Below are 10,960 nucleotides of genomic sequence, written 5' to 3'. Positions count from 1 at the left end.
GAGAGAGCGAGAGGAAGACTCAATCCTCTGGGTTGCCAGATTGGCTGTTATCTGGGGCAGAAAATAGCACCCAGCGTTAGGCATTATTCCCCAGCTCGCTGCCTCTGCCTTGGCAGCCAAACAATAAGCCATATCATAGCCATTAATGCCCACTGCTGTGTCTATGTCGGGTGTGTGTGTTTTAACTGTATATGTGTAGGTCAGATCACAAGTAGGACACATCTGGCATAGTTCTCTAGATGAATATCTGATTGTGGATCTGATGGGTCAGGTCAGTGTATCATCACCTGTCCTGCCTTTCTTTCTCTCTACCTTATTTCTCCCTTCCTCTGCTCTGCCCTACCAGGGTGCAGATCTGGCATATCTCAGCCTCAATTCCCCCTGTTCTGAGCTAAACATGTTGTCCCTCCTTCCCTCCCTCCCTCCCTGCCTCCCTGCCTGCCTGCCTGCCTGCCTGCCTGCCTGCCTGCCTGCCCTCCTGCCTGCTGCCTGCCTCTGCCTGCCTCCCTCCCTCCCTCCCTCCCTCCCTCCCTCCCTCCCTCCCTCCCTCCTGCCTGCCTGCCTGCCTTTCTGCCTGCCTGGCTCCCTCCCTCCCTCCCTCCCTCCCTCCCTCCCCCCTCCCTCCCTCCCGCCCGCCTGCCTGCCTCTCCCTCCTCCTCCCTCCTCCCTCCTCCCTCCCTCCCTCCCTCCCTCCCGCCGCCTGCCTGCCTGCCTCCCTCCCTCCCTCCCTCCCTCCTCCCTCCCTCCCTCCCTCCCTCCCTCCCTCCCCTCCCTCCCTCCCTCCCTCCCTCCCTCCCGCCCTGCCTGCCTGCCTGCCTGCCTGCCCTCCCTCCCTCCCTCCCTCCCTCCCTCCCTCCCTCCCTCCCTCCCTCCCTCCTCCCTCCTGCCTGCCTGCCTGCTTGCCTGCCTGCCTGCCTCCCTCCCTCCCTGCCTGGCTCCTCTAATTCCATCATCATGCCTCTCTATCTGTCAGCAGAGCTAACTAACGTCTTCAAGGGTGAATATTGTTATGTTGTTTCCGGGCCAGAATCACACGTGACCACAAGCCCCTGACAAGGCTGGTTTGTGCATATGTGTGAAGTTTGTGTATGTGTGTTTATCTTTCTGCATTATGTGTTATATACAGTCAGACAGACAGACAGATCATTTGGTGTCTGAATTCAAAGTGTCACTTGGTGTTACCCAATTTAAAAGAAATAAAAATCTTTATGCGCAAAATGATTAATCAAATCACTTCAGTCAATTATTTTAAAAGGATTGAAGACCTTAGATTTGAGCATTTGTGGCCTCAAAAATGTCTCATTGGTGTTGCTACTACTACTGGTGGGACAATGTTATCATAATGGTACAAATTATTTAAAGTTATTAAGCTACCATATTAGCTGCTATAGAATGAAAAATACGAATATTTGCCATGCTCAAATGCCACCCACAGACAGACAGACAGACAGACAGACAGACAGACAGACAGAAGGGGAGGGAGGGAGGGAGGGAGGGAGGGAGGGAGGGAGGGAGGGAGAGCGAGAGAGAGCACAGGCTGGGTTGCCTGGATACGGGAGAGACAGTAACTTCTGTCTAAATTGAAACACAGGTACAGTATCATGGGACTGTACACACACAGTCAAATAAGCTATCGTTTGCTGACGTCACAGCATTAATTGGAGACACCTATTGCTAAAGATAAAGTGAGAAAATGACTGCTATTTTCCCCAGCGTGTCACATTGCCGGTGAATGACAAGTCATTGTCATGTATAGGCAGGCCCTAGAGTAGTGTTATCAATGTCACCTCCGTCAAGTCAGGGCATGTGACCGCTTGTCTTTTGGCTGCTGGCCCGGTTCGTCACCTCGGACACCCGTGCCTCTACTGTCTTACCCACAATGCATCAGAAGCCATCGGCAGGCAGGCAGGCCCTCCAAAGTGATAATGATCAGCGGCCTTACTGGCAGGGTGCCAGCTTTTAGCTGGATAAATACACAATGGATAACGATAACTTGGTTATATACACGGGGTACCAGTATTGTGTGTGCAGGGGTATGAGGTCATTAAGGTAGATCCTGTATGTACATATAACTAGGAATAAAGTGACAGATAATAAAACAGTAGCAGCAGAGTTCAGTATGTGATGAGTCCAAGTTAGTGCAGAAAGGGTCAATGCATGCAATGATATTATTATAATGACGCCGGAGGACGTGAGTGCCGATTTACGGGCTCCTAAACAATTGTGCCATTTTGTGTGTTTTTTCACGTTATTTGTAACTTATTTTGTACATAATGTTTCTGCCACCGTCTCTTACGACCGAAAAGAGCTTCTGGACATCAGAACAGCGATTCTCAACTCGTACTGGACGAAGATATTTCTTTAACGAGTTGGACGCAAAAGATTTACTTCAGACACCGGACAAGGCCCAAATCCCCGTCATTCGCATGAAGAAGAGACGGAGATATAGGGGTCGTAGGTCGGGGTGCCTTGTAAGAATCCGACAGCGAGTGGGTAACCCGCCCCTACCATCAGTCCTATTAGCCAACATGCAATCATTGGATAATAAACTGGATGATCTCCGATCAAGACTATCCTACCAACGGGACATTAAAAACTGTAATATCTTATGTTTCACCGAGTCGTGGCTGAACGACGACATGGACAACATACAGCTGGCTGGGTTTTCCGTGGATCGACAATATAGAACAGCTGCCTCTGGTAGACAAGGGGTGGCGGTCTGTGTCTATTTGTCAATAACAGCTGGTGCACAAAATCTAATATTAATGAAGTCTCTAGGTTTTGCTCGCCTGAGGTTGAGTATCTCATGATAAGCTGTAGACCACATGATTTACCAAGAGAGTTTTTCGTAGCTGTCTATTTACCACCACAAACTGATGCTGGCACTAAGACCACACTCAACGAGCTGTATAAGGCCATAAGCAAACAAGAAAAAGCTCATCCAGAGGCGGCGCTCCTAGTGACCGGGGACTTTAATGCAGGGAAACTTAAATCCGCTTTACCTCATTTCTACCAGCATGTTACATGTGCAACCAGAGGAGAAAAAACTCTAGACCACCTTTATTCCACACACAGAGACGTGTACAAAGCACTCCCTCGCCCTCCATTTGGCAAATATGACCATAACTCTATCCTCCTGATTCCTGCTTACAAGCAAAAATTAAAGCAGGAAGTACCATTGACTCGCTCAATATGGAATTGGTCAGATGACGCAGATGCTAAGCTACAGGACTGTTTTGCTAGCACAGACTGGAATATGTTCCGGGATTCTTCTGATGGCATTGAGGAGTACACCACATCAGTCACACGCTTCATCAATAAGTGCATCGATGACGTCGTCCCCACAGTGACCGTACGTGCATACCCCAACCAGAAGCCATGGATTACAGGCAACATCTGCACTGAGCTAAAGGGTAGAGCTGCCGCTTTCAACGAGCGGGACTCTAACCCGGACGCTTATAAGAAATCCCGCTATGCCCTCCGACGAACCATCAAACTGGCAAAGTGTCAATACAGGACTAAGATTGAATCCTACTACACCGGCTCTGATGCTCGTTGGATGTGGCAGGGCTTGCAAACTATTACGGACTTCAAAGGGAAGAACAGCCACTAGCTGCCCAGTGACACAAGCCTACCAGACGAGCTAAATTACTTCTAAGCGCACTTCGAGGCAAGCAACACTGAAGCATGCATGAGAGCACCAGCTGTTCCAGATGACTGTGTGATCACGCTCTCCGTAGCCGATGTCAGTAAGACCTTAAAACAGGTCAACATTCACAAGGCCGCAGATTACCAGGACGTGTACTCCTAGCATGCGCTGACCAACTGGCAAGTGTCTTCATTTACATTTTCAACCTGTCCCTGACCGAGTCTGTAATACCAACATGCTTCAAGCAGACCAGCATAGTCCCTGTGCCCAAGATAACCTGCCTAAATGACTACCGACCCGTAGCACTCACATCTGTAGCCCTGTTCACCCATGACTGCGTGGCCAAGCACGCCTCCAATTCAATCATCATGTTTGCAGATGACACAACAGTAGTAGGCTTGATTACCAACAATGTCGAGACAGCCTACAGGGAGGAGGTGAGATTTCTGGGAGTGTGGTGCCAGGAAAATAATCTCTCACTCAACGTCAACAAAACAAAGGAGATGATCATGGACTTCAGGAAACAGCAGAGGGTGCACCCCCCTATCCACATCGACAGGACCGCAGTGGAGAAGTTGGAAATCTTCAAGTACACATCACTGACAAACTAAAATGGTCCACCCACACAGATAGTGTGGTGAAGAAGGCGCAACAGAGCCTCTTCAACCTCAGGAGGTTAAAGAAATTTGGCGTGGCACCTAAAACCCTCACAAACGTTTACAGATGCACAATTGAGAGCATCCTGTCGGGCTGTATCACCGCCTGTTACGGCAACTGCACCGCCCACAACCGCAGGGCTCTCCAGAGGGTCGTGCGGTCTGCCCAACGCATTACCGGGGGCAAACTACCCACCCTCCAGGACACCTACAGCACCCGATGTCACAGGAAGGCCAAAAAGATAATCAAGGACATCAACCACCCGAGCCACTGCCCCGCTATCATCCAGAAGGCGAGGTCAGTACAGGTGCATCAAAGCTGGAACCGAGAGACTGAAAAACAGCTTCTATCTCAAGGCCATCAAACTGTTAAATAGCCATCACTAGCACATTTGAGGCTGCTGCTGCCTATTGAAATCACTGGTCACTTTAAGAAATGGACACTAGTCACTTTAATAATGTTTACATATCTTGCATTACTCATCTCATGTATATATACTGTATTCAATAATATTCTACAGTGTCTTAGTCCATGCTGCTCTGTCATTGCTCGTTCATATAAGTATAATTCCATTCCTTACTTAGATTTGTGTGTATTGGGTATATATTGTGAAATTGTTAGATATTACTTGTTAGATATTACTGCACTATCGGGAGCTAGAAGCACAAGCATTTCGCTACACCCGCAATAACATCTGCTAAAAACACGTGTATGTGACACATACGATTTGATTTGATGAAGGCTGGTCATGGCTCACATCAACACCATTATCCCAGAAACCCTAGACCCACTCCAATTTGCATACCGCCCCAACAGATCCACAGATGACGCAATCTCTATTGCGCTCCGCACTGCCCTTTCCCACCTGGACAAGAGGAACACCTACGTGAGAAGGCTATTCATTGACTACAGCTTAGCGTTCAACACCATAGTGCCCTCAATGCTCATCACTAAGCTAAAGACCCTGGGACTAAACACCTCCCTCTGCAACTGGATCCTGGACTTGTGAATGAATGTTAACCTGTTTGAAGCTCTTACTCACATCACCTATGGAGAGCGTGATCACACAGTCGTCTGCAACAGCTGGTGCTCTCATGCATGGTTCAGTGTTACTTGCCTTGAGGCGAGCGTAAAAGGCATTTAGCTCTTCTGGTAGGCTCGTGTCACTGGGCAGCTCGCGGCTGGGTTTTCCTTTGGAATCCATGATAGTTTGCAAGCCCTGTCACATCCGATGAGAGTCAGAGCTGGTGTAGTAGGATTCAATCTTAATGCTGTACTGACTCTTTGGTTAGCTTAGCTAGCGTATTTTAGCAAATATTAGCTTAGACGTTAGATCAGTCAAAACACCTCAAAACAAGACATGATACCAAGAACAAGACACAATTGGCTGAAACGAGCCACCTACGACTACCACATGACAGGTTGTTGTAATTGTTGATAGCTATCTGTCCATCCAGAATCACAACAACACGCTGACTTCTCCCACATGGCAGGTTGTTGTAATTGTTGATCGCTATCTGTCCATCCAGAATCACAACAACACGCTGACTTCTGCCACATGGAAGCGTGCACATCATTTTCGTGACATTGTCAGCTAACCATCGTGACATTGTCAGCTAACCAATCTATAGGCTTAAGTACATGCTCGGAGAAGTACAGAGTGAAGTTATATTTCTAAGATAGATGCTGGGATGGTGTAAATAAAACTAGGCTGCATTACACAGTGCAATGGATATTCCAACCCTGAGCCCCGGCCTGCTCTGCTCTTGCTGATCAATAACGTATTTGTGTGCTGCCTAACCAATGGCTGTGCTGTGTAGGCCTATGGTGGCACTTCAAGAGGAGAGTCTTCCGAAAATAATTTTTGATTAGGCCTACACAGAAATAAAAAGTCACACCAAATAAATTAATATTGCGCGTGCGGACTAGCCTATAGCCCATATCGCCTATATATAACCAGATTAGCTTATAGCCCATATAGCCTATATATAACAAGACTAGCCTATAGCCCATATAGCCTATACAGTGGGGGGGAAAAGTATTTAGTCAGCCACCAATTGTGCAAATTCTTCCACTTAAAAAGATGAGAGAGGCCTGTAATTTTCATCATAGGTACATGTCAACTATGACAGACAAAATGAGAAAAATAAATCCAGAAAATCACATTGTAGGATTTTTAATGAATTTATTAGCAAATTATGGTGGAAAATAAGTATTTGGTCAATAACAAAAGTTTCTCAATACTTTGTTATATACCCTTTGTTGGCAATGACACAGGTCAAACGTTTTCTGTAAGTCTTCACAAGGTTTTCACACACTGTTGCTTGTATTTTGGTCCATTCCTCCATGCATATCTCCTCTAGAGCAGTGATGTTTTGGGGCTGTCGCTGGGCAACACAGACTTTCAACTCCCTCCAAAGATTTTCTATGGGGTTGAGATCTGGAGACTGGCTAGGCCACTCCAGGACCTTGAAATGCTTCTTACGAAGCCACTCCTTCGTTGCCCGGGCGGTGTGTTTGGGATCATTGTCATGCTGAAAGACCCAGCCACGTTTCATCTTCAATGCCCTTGCTGATGGAAGGAGGTTTTCACTCAAAATCTCACGATACATGGCCCCATTCATTCTTTCCTTTACACGGATCAGTCGTCCTGGTCCCTTTGCAGAAAAACAGCCCCAAAGCATGATGTTTCCACCCCCATGCTTCACAGTAGGTATGGTGTTCTTTGGATGCAACTCAGCATTCTTTGTCCTCCAAACACGACGAGTTGAGTTTTTACCAAAAAGTTCTATTTTGGTTTCATCTGACCATATGACATTCTCCCAATCCTCTTCTGGATCATCCAAATGCACTCTAGCAAACTTCAGACGGGCCTGGACATGTACTGGCTTAAGCAGGGGGACACGTCTGGCACTGCAGGATTTGAGTCCCTGGCGGCGTAGTGTGTTACTGATCGTAGGCTTTGTTACTTTGGTCCCAGCTCTCTGCAGGTCATTCACTAGGTCCCCCCGTGTGGTTCTGGGATTTTTGCTCACCGTTCTTGTGATCATTTTGACCCCACGGGGTGAGATCTTGCGTGGAGCCCCAGATCGAGGGAGATTATCAGTGGTCTTGTATGTCTTCCATTTCCTAATAATTGCTCCCACAGTTGATTTCTTCAAACCAAGCTGCTTACCTATTGCAGATTCAGTCTTCCCAGCCTGGTGCAGGTCTACAATTTTGTTTCTGGTGTCCTTTGACAGCTCTTTGGTCTTGGCCATAGTGGAGTTTGGAGTGTGACTGTTTGAGGTTGTGGACAGGTGTCTTTTATACTGATAACAAGTTCAAACAGGTGCCATTAATACAGGTAACGAGTGGAGGACAGAGGAGTCTCTTAAAGAAGACGTTACAGGTCTGTGAGAGCCAGAAATCTTGCTTGTTTGTAGGTGACCAAATACTTATTTTCCACCATAATTTGCAAATAAATTCATTAAAAATCCTACAATGTGATTTTCTGGAGAAAAAAAATTCTCAATTTGTCTGTCATAGTTGACGTGTACCTATGATGAAAATTACAGGCCTCTCTCATCTTTTTAAGTGGGAGAACCTGCACAATTGGTGGCTGACTAAATACTTTTTTTCCCCACTGTATATAGCCTATATATAGCCAGACTAGCCTATAGTGGGGGAGAGAAAAGAGACAGAAGGAGAGAGAGAATAGGAAGAAGAGTGAGAGAGAGAAAAAGGGAGAGATCGACAGAGAGAGGGGGAAAGAGGGAGAGAGGGATGCACACAGAAAGAAACCCCACAGACATGTACTGGCTGAAAATTAAGTCTCCATATCTGGTCCCTCTAAACCTAAATGAATCCCTCTATTGTGGATCGGCTCTTTATCAAACACTATATGTTCTGTTCAGTTTGAGGAGAGCGCCAAGATGAGAAGGAGGACTGGAGGTCAACTTTATAGCTTGCTACTACTATAATTGATTTTATTAAAAACAACATGTTTCTTGCCCATGATGTATTTATCAGCGTTATTGACCTCACAATAAGCCAGATTTGAGTAACTTACATTGTGGTGCTGAAACTTGAAGAAGCAGCTGCGGCACAATCAAACGGATATAGACAGCTCATGGTGCTGAAAGTAGGCAAATTCGAGTAGGCATGATTCATTTCAGACGTCTTCATTTTAATTAGACTTACAACAAGATGGCTTAGTGTTGGAGACCATTTTTTCCTATTTCAGAAAGACCGTGGTAAACAGAAATGGCCCTATAGCCAAGAGATGAAAGGCATCAACAGAATGCAACATTAACCACAACCACAACCACAACACAACCACAACACAACCACAACACATGCAATGGTGAGACATCCCAGGTGACAATGGAGAATGGAGAGATTATACCTCCAGGAGAGAAGGACAGATGGAGTAAGAAAGGCTAGTGAGGCAGAGTTTCTCTCTAAACCTCCCAGAGATAATCTCCTCAGCATAGACGTCTAGAATTTTCTCTCAGTTTTGTTCCTCTCCCTTTGTGAGAATGAGCTAGTGAAGATTGAAGAGTGAGAGAGTGTGTGCGTGTGTGTTTGTGCAAGTAAGCATTTCACTGTCCGCTTGCTAAAGCTTGTGAATATACATGTTGTTTCCACATGTTGGAATCACTTGCTTTCTAGCAAATTGCTCAAGTAACTGTCTGCTATTCAAGGTGTCTGTTCGTTTCTATAGCGAACTCTTCAATGGGATAAATACCCTGTTCAAACCATTAGAGCTGAGCTCTTCATTCAACAAGGCTTGAGTTCAGTAGTCTAACCACAGTGTCTAGTTACACTGGCACTACACATGAATACAGCACAGTAGCTTTAACTGTGTTGCTTTGGAGTCTTTGAATGACATCATTCTCATGGTCTATCAAACAGTACAGCAGGTCTGCAGGCAGAGCAACAGCAAATATACACATAGGCCAAAACAATTAAGCCAGTATATGAAAACAGGGATAGTAGGTTTTAGTGTCTTATAAGTGTGATGTATCAGTTTCATGGAACTGGTGAGTGGACCATGGGATAATGTTGACCAACAACCTATTGACCAATTCAATTAATTGAACTCAGGGTCAAATGCATGGCACACAGACATTAGCACAGGCACACCCCACATTAAACAATACTATAGAATACTATTTACATTTTTACATTTTAGTCATTTAGCAGACGCTCTTATCCGGAGCGACTTACAGTTAGTGAGTGCATACATTTTTTATTTTTTATTTTTTATTTTACTCTATATTTTAATTTTTTTTAAATATTTTCTTTGTAAATATTTTTTTTGTAAATATTTTTTTGTGGAACTTTACTGTACTATTCATTGTAGTATACTGTAGTATTTAAAGTTAACTATAGTACAAATACTGTAGTAAAAACTGTATTATATTCTATAGTAATTAATGTAGTGCTTTTGCGGATTGTAGTATACTGTAGTATTTAATTTAGTGTTTTTGCAGACATTCCTGTAGTATATACTATAGTGTTTTTGTTTTATTGTCTGACATATCAGTGAAGGCTTTCTCCTTCAGGAAACCTCCTGGAGAAATACATAACCTGTAGGTAGGTAGGTATGACTGGTGTCTGAACGGATAGTTCAGAGCTTCTTTCCTTCTCATCCTCTCCTCCTCCTCCTGTCCTTCTCCTGTCCTTATCCTCCTTTCCTTCTCCTCCTCTCCTCCTCTTCTCCTCCTCCTCCTCCTCCTTCTCTTCCTTCTCCTCCTCCTCTCCTCCTCCTCCTCCCCCCCTCCTCCTCCTCCTCCTCCTTCTCTCCTTCTCCTCCTGTTTTCTCCTCCTCCTCCTCCTCCCCTTCTCTCTCTACGTATGTGCCCTGTAGCATGGTTCAGTTGCAGGTTCCCTGACTGACAGATAGTGACAGTGGTGTAACTGCGAGGGGAGTCATTTGTACCATGTCAACCGGAGCGGATGGCCATCTCACCCCTGACCTTTAGGTCCTGCCTCTCCATGGTAACCACAGAAATATGACAGGTGACCTGCTCCTCCTCCTTCTCTACCTTCTCCTCCTCTCCTCCTCCTCCTTCTCTTCCTTCTCCTCCTCTCCTTCTCCTCCTCTCCTCCTCCTCTCCTCCTCCTCCTCTCCTCCTCCTCCCCCCCCCCCCTCCTCCTCCTCCTCCTGCTGCCTCTGTTTTGGAGGTCTCTGCCATCTCCGTACTACATGTCCAGAGTTGACGGGAAACGCCAGGGCTCACCAGGTCAAGGGGAGACCCTGATGAGCTGTGAAGTTACTCCCCAGCCACCAAGTCACCATCTGTCACCACCCGCAACCCTCCATTGGGACAACTGTCAGCACCACATTCAAGCCTTCGTGGACTCTGGGGCTGCGGATAATTTCATGGACCAAGACTTCGCCAGTAAACCACAAATCCCCTACATGAAATGTCCCATCCCTCTGCAGATTCAAGCGCTCGATGGGCGTCCCATCAGCTCTGGCCAGGTGGAGTATCAGACCAAGCCCATTCTACTGCAGGTTGGGGTGAACCATTCTGAGACTCTTAGCTTTCTTTTGATCACTGCTCCCGAGAATCCTCTGATCCTAGGGTACCCCTGGCTAGTGCTCCATGACCCACTATTCTCCTGGTTTACGGGACACCTGCTAGACTGGGGCAAGAACTGCCA

The 10,960-nt window shown here is 46.3% G+C and overlaps 1 protein-coding gene across 1 annotated transcript in view; it reads right to left on the bottom strand.

The window, feature by feature from the left end:
• The window catches only part of LOC311109212 (voltage-gated inwardly rectifying potassium channel KCNH2-like), a gene marked incomplete at both ends in the record, with an annotated part of 27,537 nt that extends 17,247 nt beyond the window's left edge, over nt 1-10,290 (bottom strand). Inside the window, one exon of the mRNA XM_084152060.1 lies at nt 10,263-10,290. Within this exon, the coding sequence (XP_084008186.1) occupies nt 10,263-10,290 (28 nt within the window). The remainder of the gene's footprint in view (nt 1-10,262) is intronic.
• Nucleotides 10,291-10,960: the final 670 nt, after the last annotated feature.

Source organism: Coregonus lavaretus (genome assembly GCF_964263955.1).
Source record: "Coregonus lavaretus genome assembly, chromosome: 34".
Taxonomy (NCBI): Eukaryota; Metazoa; Chordata; class Actinopteri; order Salmoniformes; family Salmonidae; genus Coregonus; species Coregonus lavaretus.
This window is presented reverse-complemented; position numbering and strand designations above follow the sequence as displayed.